The sequence below is a fragment of the Athene noctua genome, chromosome 5 (genome assembly GCF_965140245.1).
Source record: "Athene noctua chromosome 5, bAthNoc1.hap1.1, whole genome shotgun sequence".
Classification (NCBI taxonomy): domain Eukaryota; kingdom Metazoa; phylum Chordata; class Aves; order Strigiformes; family Strigidae; genus Athene; species Athene noctua.
The window spans coordinates 10,901,523-10,917,365 of record NC_134041.1 but is presented as its reverse complement, the minus strand read 5'-3'; the positions used below and the strand labels follow the sequence as shown (position 1 = coordinate 10,917,365).

The following is a 15,843-nucleotide window of genomic DNA, read 5'->3' as shown; positions in this document are numbered from 1 at the left end:
GTTTATACTGGGTTTAGTGAATCTCGTGTGGTGAAGCTCTGAGAATTAATGTAGGTTGTACGTGAGTCAGATACTATTGTCTTGTTTGGGAAACAAGAAAGGGGTACTGTCAGCTTGGCAATGTAACTTCTCAAATTCATGCTGCTCTATTAAAGTCTTGAGGGTTGTTTCTCCATTTGAACACTGTATAATCAGATTTCTTTGAAGTTTTCTTCGACTGGGGGCTTAATCCCCTACATGGATATGAACTCCTGAGTGTAATAAAATAAATGAAAACTTTCCCATTCATAGAGGCCTGCACTGTAGAATTCTCCAAACATACAACAAAGTGTGATAATCTCTTTGGCAAAGTCAGACATGTATGTCAATCTTTTGTATTATAATGTCAGATTTAAAGGTTTAAAACCCATCACTTCTCATTTCCTGATAGTAAATAACCATAAATAATCTCTAGCTACACTCTTGTTTTAAAATAATTTGTGCAACACTGCAGCTTCACAGCACGGGTCGTCTGTTTCATTGATTCGATTAGTTTGATTTAATTTTAGATTTTTAATTGGAAACTACACTTTAAGGACAAAATAAAAATTTATATATAGCAATTCCAAAAGGCACATGTATTCAGCAGACTTAACACATGTGCACACAAGGGTGATGGATAGATCATGAATTAATAATGATATCAGATGGTTTTCACATGTTCTTTACTTCAAATCCATGTACTTGAAAGATGTTGCTGTCATGGAAAAGATGTAGAGTTTCTTGCCTTATGAGTTGATGGACTGATTTATTTTTTTTTTTATTATTTCTTATATACCTGCAGTGATGAGACTGCTGTTCCACTTGGCATCTTGTAGTGCCACTGGCACTCAGCAAACCTTTTATCTCTCTTCCTTCTCTATTCCCTTTTTTAAAAAGACAGTAGCATCTTTTATGAATATTAATTTTATTTGAAAAAAAAATGCATATATAGTAGACAGATAATCCCTAGTTTTTTCTTCTGGGTATCCAAGCTTCTGAAGTTAATAACAAAAGATACTAATTCAGGAAGATATGTAAGCCCCTGCCTTGTTTTAAGCACATGAATGAGTTTATTCATGACAGTAGAGTCACTTACATGCTAAGTACCTTTCTGAGTTTGCTCCTTTTATTCGGCTATGAACAAGATGGTATTTAGAGTTTGGAAATTTTAAATTAAGATGTTAATTAGTTCTTAATCTTGCAACTTGCTGTGGAATGTAACAGCAGATACTGCCTTCCAGCCAGTTCAGTCATGTGTTGTCATTAAAACAGGAAGAGGAGTGGGAAGGAGGAGATCCTGTTCAGATTTTATCCTGCATCACCACTTTGATAAAAGGATAAGTTGTTTCTCAAAATTCTTGGCAAATGTGTGACTTAAATGTACTCATGTGCATTCTCTTAGGCTCTTGATATTTTCAGGGTTTGTTTCTCTTGTTATGCAAATGCTAAAAGAAATACTCTGCAATAAAAGATGATTATTTCAGGTAGTGCCTTTGAAGTGAAACAGCATCGGTTCTTTAAAGATTTGGACTGGAATGGATTACTTCGGCAGAAAGCTGAATTCATCCCACAGTTGGAATCTGAGGATGACACAAGCTATTTTGACAGTAAGACTAAAGAATTAGCCTAAACAGCATCATATTTTTTGTGCATATTTCATTTTTGAAATTGTTAGAGATAAGTCATTGTTAGAAATTGAATAAAACACTTGATGGAAATTGCTTTTAGAAGTTTCTGTTGAATGCCAAGTAAGGTTTCTTTGAAAGCAAATGAATTTTAAATGAAAAAATGTTGCTGCTGAGGTCAATTAGCCTTTCACTGGTGCCTGTGGTCCTGCCAGCCGTGGCCCTGCCGTGAGAGCTGCTGTGGTTGTTATGCTGGGTTTATTACAGTACTTCCAATGCATTTGGTCAATCAAACTTCCTTGAGTTTTTGAGCAATATTGTTTTTCCTAAGTGACTATTTTCAGCCAATAAATGTTTTTTTAAAAAAACAAACCCTAAACCTTGAAGACAAGTATGTAGGGAAAATCCTTTAGAGATTTAAAGTAATTTAAATTATTTTCACTGCATGTGTATCACCTTATTTTAGTATTATTATAACTCCAATGAGATATGAAGTGACGTGCATGTCTGGTGTGTATGAATGTCTGGGAATTGCCGTGGTATCAGTGCTGTGTAAGATTTCTGGTATTTCCAGATAAGCACCAGACAGAGTTGGTGCTCTTGGGAGAGAGGGAAGGAGTGTCATGTGAAGGATGAAGAAGTCTCTGTCCCTGGAGCTTCTGCTCCCTAGTCTGTCTCATTTGACTTGGTGAACTGAGCAGTTGGAGAAAGGGCTTGGGCTTGTCACTGATCAGGGGAGTCTTTCCGCCGCTCCAAATGCAGCACAGGATGATACTGATTCCTTGAGCTATGGACATTTCTGTCCTACTTCAATGGAATCTTTTCCATCCTTCTCCCAGGACCGTGGGACCCACTGACTCTGTATGAAGCACGTTTTTGCTCGGCCCCTGCGCTTTGCTCAGGGTGAAAGGAGGGAGAGAGCAGCCTGCATCCAGCCCCTCGGCTGCCACAGTGCAAAAGCAGTGATCCTATTTAGATAGTGCTCTTCCTCATTGGGGAAGAAAGAGGCCTTTAGGTTAGGGGTTGGATAGAGAGAGAGAGAGATAGAGATAGAGAAATCTCCATGTACTTGCTGCAGAGAGATTTGAGTCAAGTTGTGCAGAGGGGAGGCAGAGGGGGGTTTTGCATATATTGAGGTTGTACTAGTACAACACAGATGTAGAAACCGAGGTGACGGTGTGTTCCTGCCAGTGTTATTGGACATTGCAACTTGAGCTCTGGTCACTGAATGGGGTCAGTGACTGGGAGAGGAGCAGTACAGCAGCCCCGAGCGGATCCCAGTGGGTAAAAGCACCACATCATGTTTTAGTGGTGCAAAACACTGGGCCTGTCAATTAGGAATGACAGCAAACTCCCCAAGTGCCCAGGCACGCTCAGTAGGTTATCAGGGTGACTTCGATGGGAGTCCTTTATAAAGGCTGGAATTCTCACGTAGGGGAATATCTCACATAGACACTGATAAGAGTTGGCATTACTGTTATAAACCCTAATGCAGAAAATTTTAGAATTTATAAAAGTAGCTTTCTGGCTGATACAGTGCAGCAAATTTGGCTCAGTATAGCTATCAGCTTTCTGTAGCCAAACTTATTAATGCCCACCCTGCAGAATCCAATGTGGCTGTCTTAGAAATCCAGTGCTGCAAATCTCAAAGCACAAAATCTCTTTGGAGGCAGTTTAGATTTTTGCATTAAAAAATAGCTTTGCATATTGGCTGCTTGCCCATTTTCTTTTACAAAAGCTAATCCTTTTTCTAGTTGTAGGAAGGAGAAGAGGAAATATTTTGGGGAGTAAATATTTTTATTTTTTAAAGAAGGCTTGTATGTATGTATGCAGGACAGACTGTATACAGTCATAAAGCTGTTTATTGGAAATTGGGGCAGTGAATTGTTTCTGTGTTTCCTTCCATATAATTGTTTGCTGTAGGGAAAAAATCCCTACCACAAAGGGTCTGCAGGATTAGACACTTGCTGAGTATTAGTTACTTTCTGGATGTAATATAACTGATAAGATAAATTCAGTAGGAAGGAGGTATTCTTCACTGCTAATTGTACAGGATGAACAAAACTGGCTGGGTATGTTTATTAAGGAAAATATGCTGCATGGTGTATGAACACTCAAAAGTTCTTTGTAAGTAGACAAGTAGAAAGGTGTGAGGTCTGAGAGTTATCAACACTCCCAGCCCTGATGAAATGTGCCATGTCTTGTTCACAGCCCGCTCAGAAAGGTACCAACACCTGGATTCAGAAGAAGAGGAGGACACTAATGATGATGATCATGTGGAAATTCGGCAGTTTTCCTCATGCTCGCCAAGGTTCAGCAAGGTAGGAGCATGCTAGCTTGTTGAAAGAAAAATATCTGGAGAGGAACACAGTTCATTGCTTTGTATGGGGTAGATTTTAACCATGCAGATGATATGTGGGAGTTGCATGGTGTTTAGTATTCACTAAGGAAAGAAAAAACTGTATATATTGTTTATTCTGTGATAATTTGTGGCCTGTTAGAAGGTGAGTGCCAAAATAATTGGAGAATGAGCTTTTATATTTCTTAATGTTTCACTAATATTCAGGGTACTGCAGCGGTCTCTTCTGCATCTGATAGTTTGATGATTTTGCTAATGACTTGGATGCTGGCATAGGGAGTGTCCAAAGCTTATTTGCTTTGAATGGTGTCATTCTGAAAGGGTCTCCCAGTAGGTGACAAGATGGTATTAGGATGAAAATTGGTTCTGACATTTTGGAATAATGGTCTAAAATCAAAGGGAACCCATGCCGTAAGAGCACAGGTGAAGTTTACAGCTTTGTTATTGTTCGTTGTCTCAAACACAGCCTGAGGAACAAAAGGCAAGGTGACAATTTCAGAGAGAAGGAACTGGGCATATAGTGCATTGTGAGATAGATGTGCAGAATTATTGAAGCAAAAAGGCAGTTACCGTACTGGGCAAGGACAAATATTTTCTGCAAGGCAAATGAAGAAATCCTTTCCATCTGCTTAGCAGTAGGAAGACCGTAGCTGGGGTACTCTGTGCTGTTCTGGGCAATGTTTCTGAAAATAAACGTGAACCGGTAAAAGAGAGTCCAGAGGAAAGCAACAAGAATGATCTGAGATCTACAAAGCATAAAACCTAATGTGCTAGAAGGAAAGAAGGACATTGGTCTTCCTGTTCTACCCAGAACAGATAAGAAATGGTGGGCACAAAGGAGGTGTAGTGTAGACAGTAAGAAAAATTTTCCAATATTAAACAATAATTAAGCACTGGCATGGGTTGCCTGGGGAATTTGTAGAATTTCCATCCCTGGTGGCTTTTAAGAACAGGTTGGAGAAACATCTGTCAGGTGTTACAAAACAGCTGGTTCTGCTTTGAGGTGGGGAAATGGGCAGGTGGCCCTGAGGAGGTCACCTCTAGCCATGCTTTCTGTGCTCAGGTCTGTGCAGGTGTCTCATTCTTACTCCGGTAATCTGAAATAAAAAGTTGGAATTCCAGACATTTCAAAGGAGTACAACTCCATTGTTAGTTTGGATAAAATAAAGTATGTTTGGGGAGGGGTAGAAAGGAGAAGAAATGCTCTTTTGAGGTCAACCTGCTGTATGAATTGTATTTTCCTCTTAACGAGCTGGGAGTGCGAATTTCACTTAGTGCCTCTGAAAGGCATTTCAGTTTTTCATGACAGTTCCTCCAGATTTTCACTACTGAAGTCAGTTTTGAAGCACCAGTTTGTTCTCCTTTGTCCTCAGCCAGACTACAGTGGTTTAAGTAACAGTTACCACTAATTTCATGGAGTTGCTCCTTATTTGCATCACCAAAAGTATGTTTAAAATTGGACCTGAGGATTAGTTGGGGTTTTGAAAAAGTTCTCATGAGTACATAAGGGTTTCTTTTTTCTGCCTTTTCTCACCGTGAGTATTATTCATCTGTTAGACTGAAGCTTTTCTTTAGGGTTCAGTGTTTTTGCCACAAAGAGAAAAAGTTCACTTTTAATGAATTTATTTTAAGACCTGGAAAATTATACAGCATTTGTAATGTGGGAGGCATAAAAGGCTCATTATATTTTGAAATTCTTGTCTGACAATTCAGCCATATGATTTATTAATAGTTATCTTGTTGATGCTCTGAATTTTTAATAACATTATTTTCATTAATCTCTTCTTATGTAAATTAGGTCCACAGTCAAGTGTAGTTTTAAAAGGATGGATTTTTTTGCTTAATCATTTAATTATTTAAAGACGGCTGTAAAACCAAGAAAGGCACTTTCATTAAGCTGTCAGCCTTATAGTAGATTCCTTGAGGAGGGCAGGACTTTTTTGTTCTGAAATAAGCTTGGGGCAATGCTGATAGACTGATGATAATGAAATGGGGTCATGAGCATGATGCCTATCACTGAATTGAATTTGTGTAGTAAGATTTCAAGATCCAAATGCCAACGTTCAAGACTTGTGGAGCCTGCTTTAGCAATATGTCCTCTTAGATTTGAGAATCATTAAAGACAAAAATCAAGTAGTTTCAAAAAGTCTTTCAAAAATACTCTCTGTGCTGGGCTGTTTTCAGAGGAGAGGTATTGGGTGCTGTTGTGTAGAAAAGCATGTTTAATGTTTCTGAAGTTTGTCTTTTTCCTTTCCTCCGTAGCACACTTTGAGCATGTCACATCTCCACTGTGTTATTTAGTCAAAGAACATTGCCAAGTTCATGCTTTCAGGGAATAGCTTCCATTTTGAGAAGAGATTATGCCCCTTGATCAGAAAAGGCCACCTAGGTTTGTTTTCTCTGTACAGAAGGATCTTTTGCTATACGCAGGTGTACAGCAGCATGGAACGTCTTTCCATCCACGAAGAGAGGAAGACTCCACCCCCGACTAAACGGAGCCTGAGTGAAGAAAAAGATGATCGACTGGACAGCCTTGGAGGCTTGAAGAGTCGAGACCGCAGCTGGGTGATTGGGTCTCCTGAAATGTAAGTTCTGTAGAACTAAGTCTTGTGGTTTCTTACAGCATCTGAGAAAGACCGACCTGTGCCAAAACTCTCTGTGACCAGTGTTAGGTCAGGAATGCTTCATATGATGTATTTCCACAGGTGAAGCCTGGAATAAATAGTTGCAAAAGAATGTGTCAAAGTGATACGGTCTTTAAATGTATCTAGTTAAGTACTGATATCTCTCAAATTTGTAGCAAATACTTTAAATGAATTTGAAGGGCTTCTAGCCTTAAGTAAAGCTTTCATTTCTGGAAAGACTAGTTACATTGGAGATGTACCAACAGCAGTTTTTTCTTAAACATCAGTGAATCCAAAGTCTGCTGTTGCCAGAATTTTACCATTTGTCACAAATTAGAGAAACAATTAGGAAAGTCCAAAGTTTTCTAAAGTTTAGAATATAAAAAAAAATCTTGTGTTCTAATAAAAAATGTCAGTAAAATAGACGAATACTCAGAATTTGGATACCCACCATTTTTCTCACATTACTGAAATAATTGTCAAGTTTTCCTTAAAAGAGGGGTATCTCTCATTTTGTGCACCTCTAGTAAAGCTTTTACACTGATGTTTTGCTTTAGAAAGATTATAAAATGTGGTTGTGATCTAGTCTGTATGACTCAGTTTAAAAAAAAAAAAAAATTCTAGATTACACTCTTAACTGATGTGGACTTCATCTTGCATCAGACCTTCCTAGCTTCAAATTTACAGCAACTTGGAAAGAAAAATTCATCTAATTCCAAAAGGAACGTGATTTGCATTTTGTAATTGTTATTTTTATATTATTTAATATATTCATTGTATTGTACTTTTCTTTGGTTTTATTCCTTCCTTTCTTAGAAGCTTAACAATAGAATATATTGGAAATCTAAACTCAGGTGGTGCCCCAGGTGTAGCTTCGGTCCCTAACTTCACCTTAAATTGGCTTCAGATGTGAGTTGGGTCTGTGCTATTTTCACCTTTCATTGAGGTTTGGTTTTTCACTTAGATTGCGTAAGCGCTTGTCTATGTCCGAATCCTCACACACGGAGAGTGACTCCAGCCCACCTTTGACGGTTCGCCGACGCTGCTCAGGGCTTCTCGATATGCCGCGTTTTGCCATCTCCGCCGAGGATGAGGGAACTGTTCTCAAAAGGCCGCAGTCCGAGGGGATGCTCTTATCTGCTGTGCAGTCGCGGGAGGGGCTCCCAGTGCCCATTCCTGAACAACCTGTGGAGCAGGAGCTGCAGCTGGAAGGTGATGCTGGACCCACCACCCCCTCCACGGCCGTCAGCAGCGCCTCAACGCTGACAGGTACGTGCTCGGTGTGATGGTGTCGTGGTCCCCAAGAAAGCTGTGTTAGCTTGCAGGCATTAACTCTGTAAAACTGTGGATTTGGATGTCGGTTGATGGGAACGTCTCATGCTAAGTGGTTATTTTAACATAGTTTTCTGGATGTGCCTGCCTTTGAAGTAACATCAGTGGTTTAATCTCTTCAAAATTACATTTTGTATTTCAGTCCTGTCACTTCAAATTGATTAAGGTCTTCTCATGCTTGAGACTCATATGATCTAGGCCTGCTTACAACTGCTGTGTGCCTACCTGAGGCAGCATTATTTTAAGCATTAGTGAGAGCAGATCACTGCTGAGTTGGAGAATACGGGTGTCAGCCATACTAACAGATCCCTGCTTCCTGTGGTTTTATTTATCCAAAAAGTTTGGACTAAAGACTTGATATTTGCTGGGGGAGTGGGGATTGTGTCAGGGATATGCTACTTGCTGTATCAGACAAATATCCCAAAATTTAACCAAGTTGCAGGCTTAGAAACATGCAGCCTAAATTTAGTAGAATGGGTCTTAGAAGTCCATGTTTGACTTTTGAGAAGTTTTGACTGGCCTGGGGCCACTCTCCAGCACTGGGCTGAGCTGAACCATTCTTGCAATGGTGCCCTGGGCTGCTGCAGTGCACAGCTGGGCTCTGGGTGCTGGAGTGTACCCAGCTTCTGTCCCTTTTGGGGCACTGGGAAGGCAGAGGGCAAAGCTGCCTATTTCTGAGATTAGAGGAGGCCAGAGCTGGGAACTGGTGGGAAGTAGTAAGGAGGAAAAAAAGGAAATTTGGACCAATGGAAGAGAGCAGGGAATTGAAAGCTGACTAAGATAATACTTGAGAAGGGAAGCATATTTAGGGAAAGAACTAGATAGCAGTGTTGAAGAACAAGGACTTAACTGGGTAAGAAAATAAGAAACAAGCTGCTGGGAGAAACAACGGGCAAGCAAGCAAAGCAGTTGTGTATGCATTGAGGATGGAAAGGAGAGGAAAGAAAGGGGTACTGACCAATAAGTCAGAATGGCAGCAAGACTGGACCAAGGACAAGCCGAAGGGCACTGGGCAGATATCATGGGAAAGGAGGAAAATTGCCTCCAGACTAGAGTAAAGCCAGAGATCCCCACATCTCATTATTCCTCTTCTGCAGTTCAGTCTGTGAAATTCCCTTAAAATTGTCCCATTCCCCTCTGTGCTCATCCTCCCAGAAAGAGGCCTGGTGCTGCCGTCATGTGCTCCATTAACCCATGGGAAAAGGAGTGAAGGAAGTAAGCTACCACATATGTGGATGACAGAGGTGCCATGGTGGAACCTTAGTTTCTCAATTTCATACTAAAAGCCTAGAAACAAGCTATTAAAAATTGCAAGAGCAATGTCATTGCAAATTTGAGTATCTGCAAGTTGAAATAAGCAAAAATGAAGCTTCCCTGGGCAGCCTGCTCCCCTGAGCCTAACGCATTAGAGCAGTCTTTAATCCAGCACATGGGATTCAGGGATACCGTTGCTTCAGTGTCCCCAGCCTACAAAGTTAAGGCAGAGGCAGGGGACTGTAAGAAAGGAATTTAATTCTTGTCGCTGTCTCAGAGTGCTCCTCTAATGTAGCCTTTTCACATGCAGCCTCTGATTCTGGGTTCCTCATTGTCTGGCAGCCTTATTTGAAACTCTGTAGCTGTTAAATGTTGAACAGGCATCTGGTACTGAGGTCTATGGGAATGGTGCTTTGAATTTTTATTTTCATGGTACTTCCTGCTTTACTTAGTATGCAGAGCAGTGGTGCCCGCTTAAATAACAATGATCAATGTTTTGTTCTGTCCTCATTGTTCAAAATGTGGCCCTTAGGCTTTATTTATTGCAGGCTGCTTAAAATTTGCTTTTGAAGACAGAATGATTAATTTCCCTTGTGGACTTGCTGTGATGCTCACCACTTTCATTTCTAAGCACCTTGTAAATTCTAATTAATGTATTTTCACAGTGCCCCTTTAAGGTATCAGATGGGGAACTGAGGCACCGAGCTTGAGTACAGCAGCCCCAGCCCCCAGCATCTGCTATTGTTACATGCCCACTCTGATTTTTCAAGATTACTTTGCATTTTATATATAATCATAGCAGGTTAAGTAATTCAAGACCAAATTGCAACAGTGCACAGAAGGATGAAAATTAAGGTTGTCTTTGCAATCCAAATTTTTACTTTCCCTGACTTTAGTACCTTAGTATTCTCTTAAAGTGGATTTTTTTATGTGCAACTCCAGTAGAAACTGGCTCTTCTATTACAGGAAGTTTTAACTTAGATTGACAGTTCTTGCTGGTTGTAAAAATGGAGCACTTCCCATAAACCTGTTTTCATCTGTGAACGATCCCACTGAAATGGCTTGCCTGCAGAACTGCACCACAGCTTTAGGATTCACGTAACTGCTACTGAGCAATGTGATTTCATTAGTGAGCTTTTCCAACAGAATAGAAGCTGCTAATTTTCTGTATTCAGAATAACACCATTTCTGTAAATAAAAATTCAAGCCCTGGGGTTTCTTCTTAGGAAAATTTACTCTTGGACTCCATGTAAACATGACTTTGATTTAATGTATTTTGCCTGTAGGGGAATAGACTGTTAGGAATTCCCTGTGGTTCTAATCTGTTTTAATTTAAACTGTAGCTGGGAGCACTGCAGATTTCTCTGATCCACGAGCTCGCAGTAATAGCAATGAAGGCCCAGACTTTACCACACCAAAAGCCATCAGCGATTTGGCAGTGCGGCGGGCACGACACAGGTTGCTCTCTGGGGAATCAGGGGAGAAACGTGCCTCAAGACCTGTCAATAAAGTGATTAAATCAGCATCCGCCACTGCCTTGTCTCTCCTGATTCCCTCAGGTAAGAAATGCCTTGGGTGAGGCATTGTCAGAATCTGCAAGCACTAAACAAAAGGTCTGCAGACAGATCCTCCCCCTTACTCTCCTGGAATAACGCCCTTGCTGGCAGGAGGGGAGAGATCTAACTTTTACAATCGGTTTAATATTTACTACTCGGCAGGATGATGAATATTGCTTTGCCACAGACAGGAGCATTGTGTGTGTGGTCTGACTGCAGCTTCTGCAAATGGCAGCTGGGCCTTATTCTTTCCCTAATTTTGTTTAAATTGGCTCCTATCTGGTCTCTAGACAATGGTGTAGCAAAGAGGTGTAGAAACACGGAATGATTTTAACCCTCAAGGTACTACGTTTGGGGGGCCGCATGCGAACTGTGGCACTGTTTGAGAACTGCATGTGCCTGGTGTGTTCATGCACCGGGAAGTTTCAGTAACTCCAGATTACTTGGTTGAGATTAAGTGTTCAAGAATTCAGTAGTGCGAGTAACTCACAAAGTCAGTCAACACTGCATTGTTGGCCCAGCTCTGTCTTCAAGCAGAGCCAGACCTTGACAATTCCTAATGCCAGGTGGTAACTTCTAGTGAACAGCCCAGCCATGCCAAGCTATGACAGACTGGTTCAGCAGCAGACTCTCCCCTCAAGGACTTTGTCCCTCTTTCTGGAGGGTAAGTCCTTGCTGTATTTCCAGGGCTGTACCTGTTCTGCCTAGGTGGGACCAGGAAATTGCAGCTGGGCCACCAGTGCCAACCCAGCAGAACCTGCTGGCAGAGCAATGCCTGCCTGCCCCTCTCAGCCCAGAGCTGGAGGCAGGTATGCAACTGTTTCTTGGTACCGTCATGGTGATACACGTTACATTTCTTGTGGTTTGGGTGTTGGTTGCTTTTTGAGCTACAAACTCCCTCGTGAAAATCTCTAAAATGTGTATTTAATCACACAGCAAAGGTTTCTCCAGAGCTGCTCTCATCTGCCAGGTAAATATGTGCTGGGCCATTCAGCAGGTGTTTCTTAATGGATTAGGGATTACCTTTTACAACGGCATTTAATATTCCTGCTCTTTGGGTTTATTTTACTGATGTTGATCAGCTTCACTTTAAAATGAGAGTTCTGTATTTGCTTTGTGTTTTTAAGGTCGGAGGTTGTTCCACTCGTAAGCAGAGTCAGATAGCTTAGCCAGTAGCCCAGCCTTTGGCTGTTCATTTGGGAAACGCACTCCGAAATACGCTTGTGATGCTTTTCATTAACAATGTTCCTGCAGTAGCTAATTTTTTAGGGTTAAATGTTTTTGTCCCTGTGAATTTAAAACACTACCAAAACTGCCTAGATGTAGTTGTTCTCTGATTGCCTACTGGTTTGGGGTTTTTTTTGTGTTAATACTAACGGATTATGATTTATCTCAGTACCAACATGTAACTTGCACCGAGATCTAGAGACTTACCTGATCTTTTGGGGGAGGATAATATATGATAACCTTGAAATGGGGTGTTCCAGGATTGTGCCTAGAGCAAGTGCTTATGATGTGTTGTGAATCCCAGGAAGAGAAGAATTAAACACTGACCCAACCATAATCCTAGGCGAGCAGTGCTGCTTTGTTAAATACACAACTCCAAATGTGCTTCTTTGGAAACTGCTGATTTTTGTATTTCAAAGCGTGAATTAGTTGAAGCTTCAGGCAAACCCAGCTCTGGTGAAGACCACCAGCTTAAGAGCATTGGGAGAGTTGGTTTCCTAGCTGTTCTCTAACAAGAATTTTCTCTCTTTTGGAGGCCTGGTTTCCTAATTTTTGCCCACCTTTGTGTCATCACTGTAGATCACCACACGTGTTCTCCATTGGCCAGTCCAATGTCACCTCATTCTCTATCCTCCAACCCATCTTCGAGGGACTCCTCACCCAGCCGCGACTTTTCTCCTGCTATTGCAAACCTGAAACCACCAATCATCATCCATCGGGCTGGAAAGAAATACGGTTTCACTCTCCGTGCCATTCGCGTCTATATGGGTGACAGTGATATCTACACTGTGCATCACATGGTCTGGGTATGTCTCTGCTTTTCTAAAAGGAGTACCCTGGGAGCCAGAAATACATTTAGCCAGGGTTGTGGGGTTTAGCTTTATAAATTGTATTTTGCCACCCTGTTTTCTCTCTCTTTATTTGGACCCAAAGTTATCTTTCTGCAGTGGGGGAAACCCTTTAAAAATAAATAAATACAAACATACATAAATAAATATCAGCACTTTGGGTTTTATCTGTAGCAGTTTTCAAGCCCATCACAGAACCACAGCAACCTTTCTTTCCTTCTTTCTTCCCTGGTTACATGAATCCACCTTCTTTCACCTGTAGCACATACTTTAAAGCATGTTTCTGTGTACATACCCCCTTTCTCTTTATCCGGGGTTGTTGCATGAGGGCCAGTTGTAGCTAATTTATTCAGACCTGTGTTAGTGATTATAGCCTGCTTCTGATCAGCTCAGTCTGCTGGGGTTTTCCAAGCAGTTGCTTGGAATTGATTACAAGCCTTAAAGCATCACTGCTGGTATGCTGATTGCCTAGGGATTTAGCTCTTGGCTTAGTTGTGTGCTATGCTAAAATGTCTGGTTTCCATGTCTGTATCTCTTCCTTCCCATTACTTCTGGTACTTGATCTCTGTGTTCATTTTTTGTTAATGTATACGACTTTTAGCAATGATCCATTCCCCAAAGCAGTGTTGTTTGAATTTTGTAGTTAGGGAGAACAGACTCAGGGTGAAGGTGGTTCATTCTTTTCCTTGTATTTCTGTGTTCATTAGACAATTTGAAATTCGTATGCTTTGATCATTATTTAACACTCATTCTTACCTAGAAAAATAATCTGAACCCGTGTTTTTCCCTTGCTTCTCTCTGCTTTCCTTGAAAAATGTGTTTATCAAGATACTGATTTGAGGCCTTTTCTGGCTAGAGGGGGTGTTGCAGTATTCTCAAGTATATCTGTCTCCTCGCTGTAAAGGAGGCTTACCTTTCTGAACAGTGATGGGGAAAGGCAGTGTATTCATGGGGGAAAAGATCTGACATTGGATAGGTTAATAAAGGACAGAAAGTGGAAAAAGAAACTGTTTGGGATGAGATGCAATATCAGTTCCCTAAACACCTGGCACAGAGTCTTATTTAGAAGTCTGTTGGCCACCTTGGGTTCCAGCATGTACATGGAAGGATGCTGGGTTTGGGATGGCAAAGAAATTGAAAAAGATTGAATACTTGTCTGGAAAACAAGAGCATCTAGTTAACATTCCTGAGTGCTGAAAATTTTTGGAAGTGTGTTAAGCCTTTTGCTTTAGGAGGAGCTGGTCTCTTGATCAGCTTAACCATCCTGGCTGGCTGCCTTGGATCAGGAGAAGACTGGCAGGATGCTGGGGGAGGAGTGGAAGAGCACAGATATTTGTGCTTGGCTGTGCCAGTCAGTGGTTTCTTTCACCCTTCTTTGAAGCAGCTGATGCTGGCTGTAGCAAGAGATGAGATGGATGGGCTTTGAGTCTGATCTGGCCAGCGATCTTGTACATTCCTTTTCTCAAATCAGTCATCCCTTTCTCGTTGCCAGCACGTGGAGGAAGGTGGTCCAGCAAATGAAGCAGGTCTGCGTGAAGGGGATCTGATAACCCATGTCAACGGGGAGCCAGTCCATGGACTGGTGCACACAGAAGTGGTGGAGCTGATTCTGAAGGTAGGGGCTCAGCACTGTTATGCTTTGGAAATTGTGAGCCAGCCTGTTTAAAACACCGTAGGTATCTAATTGGCATCGTCTGATATACAAGTATGTACACAGCACCTGGCCTTTGTGTTGCAAAAACTCATTGCTGCAGGCTTGATCCCTAAATCTCAAAGACTTCTGCATGTAATTTAAGCTGAAATCAGATATTTTGTGTGAGAAATAAGGACCCGTCAGATACATTTTTATCAGCAGTAGAAACAAAGGTTAATAAGATTTAAGTATATAGTATACCTTTCCTCAAACATCACTTTAGGAAACAAATACCTTAAAAAATTTCCAAATTGCTTTTATTTTTTGCCTTTAGGCTGTGCTAATGTTATTAGCTCTTAATACTGCTTTCTCAAGGATTATTCCTAGTGGTATTTAAAAGCAGCTTTGTAATGGTTGGTCTTAAAATTATCCAGTTAAATGACTTGCGTTTTGATACCTCCTCTGAGCTGAATCCATTTACAGAAATAAACCCCAAAGTTTTGGACTGTTCCAAGAGACAGAAGTTTTTGGGACTGCAAATAGAGCAGCAATCAGGATTATTATTTTTTTTTTTTTTTAAGATGAGTGAGACAATCCATGCTCTGTGTTGCAGATTCATCAAGATAGATGCCTGATATGCTCACATCTGCCATCAGTCAGAGCACTGGTAATAGCATTGGTGACAGAATATCACTTTGTTCAAGTTTCCAAGTATTACAAGTATTAAATTGAGGCAGTTGGGTTCTCCATGGGAGAGGTCAGGTGCTGTGTTCTATCTGCTCTGGGAAGCTTTACCTACCAGCTGGTGTCCGAGCTAATCATTTGTGAAAGCCTGACTAAAGAGGGCTCTCTCTCAGCAATTCCTTAATAAATGATAAGTGGAAATGCGGAGGGGGAAATGGAGTTTGACAAAGGATTACAAAATGGCAGGCAGCAGTGAACTAGCAGCCTACCTGCTTAGCCTGCAGATCTGCCTCAAATAACCATGTTTTAAGTAATGTCTCTGTCTTGTTTGTGACAGAGTGGAAATAAAGTGTCCATCTCCACCACACCATTTGAGAACACGTCCATCAAAGTTGGTCCAGCTCGAAAAGCCAGCTACAAATCCAAGATGGCTCGTAGGAACAAGAAGAGCAAAACTAAGGATGGTCAGGAAAGGTTTGTTTTGATGTTTCTCTGTGAAAATTAAATGGTAACCAAAATAATGTAAGAGAGATATTTTCAAATCAATTTGCAGGTAATGTATATCAGTAGGCACCTCCTTTAGTTTTCTTTTTGTTTTCTTTCTTTCTTTAGCTGTGACGTAAAATTGAGTGAATTATGACAATATGGGTAAAAAATCATTTGGGCTTGTAAACAACTTC

At 41.0% G+C, this 15,843-nt stretch overlaps 1 protein-coding gene across 4 annotated transcripts in view; it reads left to right on the top strand.

Annotated features, from left to right (window-relative positions):
- The window catches only part of MAST2 (microtubule associated serine/threonine kinase 2), a 199,648-nt gene that overhangs the window by 176,805 nt on the left and 7,000 nt on the right, over positions 1 to 15,843 (top strand). For all 4 annotated transcript variants that reach the window (XM_074906296.1, XM_074906295.1, XM_074906298.1 and 1 more), the window contains 8 exons: positions 1,506 to 1,628; positions 3,858 to 3,967; positions 6,436 to 6,590; positions 7,594 to 7,898; positions 10,559 to 10,774; positions 12,578 to 12,804; positions 14,339 to 14,461; positions 15,501 to 15,637. In XM_074906296.1, coding sequence (XP_074762397.1) covers positions 1,506 to 1,628; positions 3,858 to 3,967; positions 6,436 to 6,590; positions 7,594 to 7,898; positions 10,559 to 10,774; positions 12,578 to 12,804; positions 14,339 to 14,461; positions 15,501 to 15,637 — 1,396 coding nt within the window. The remainder of the gene's footprint in view (positions 1 to 1,505; positions 1,629 to 3,857; positions 3,968 to 6,435; positions 6,591 to 7,593; positions 7,899 to 10,558; positions 10,775 to 12,577; positions 12,805 to 14,338; positions 14,462 to 15,500; positions 15,638 to 15,843) is intronic.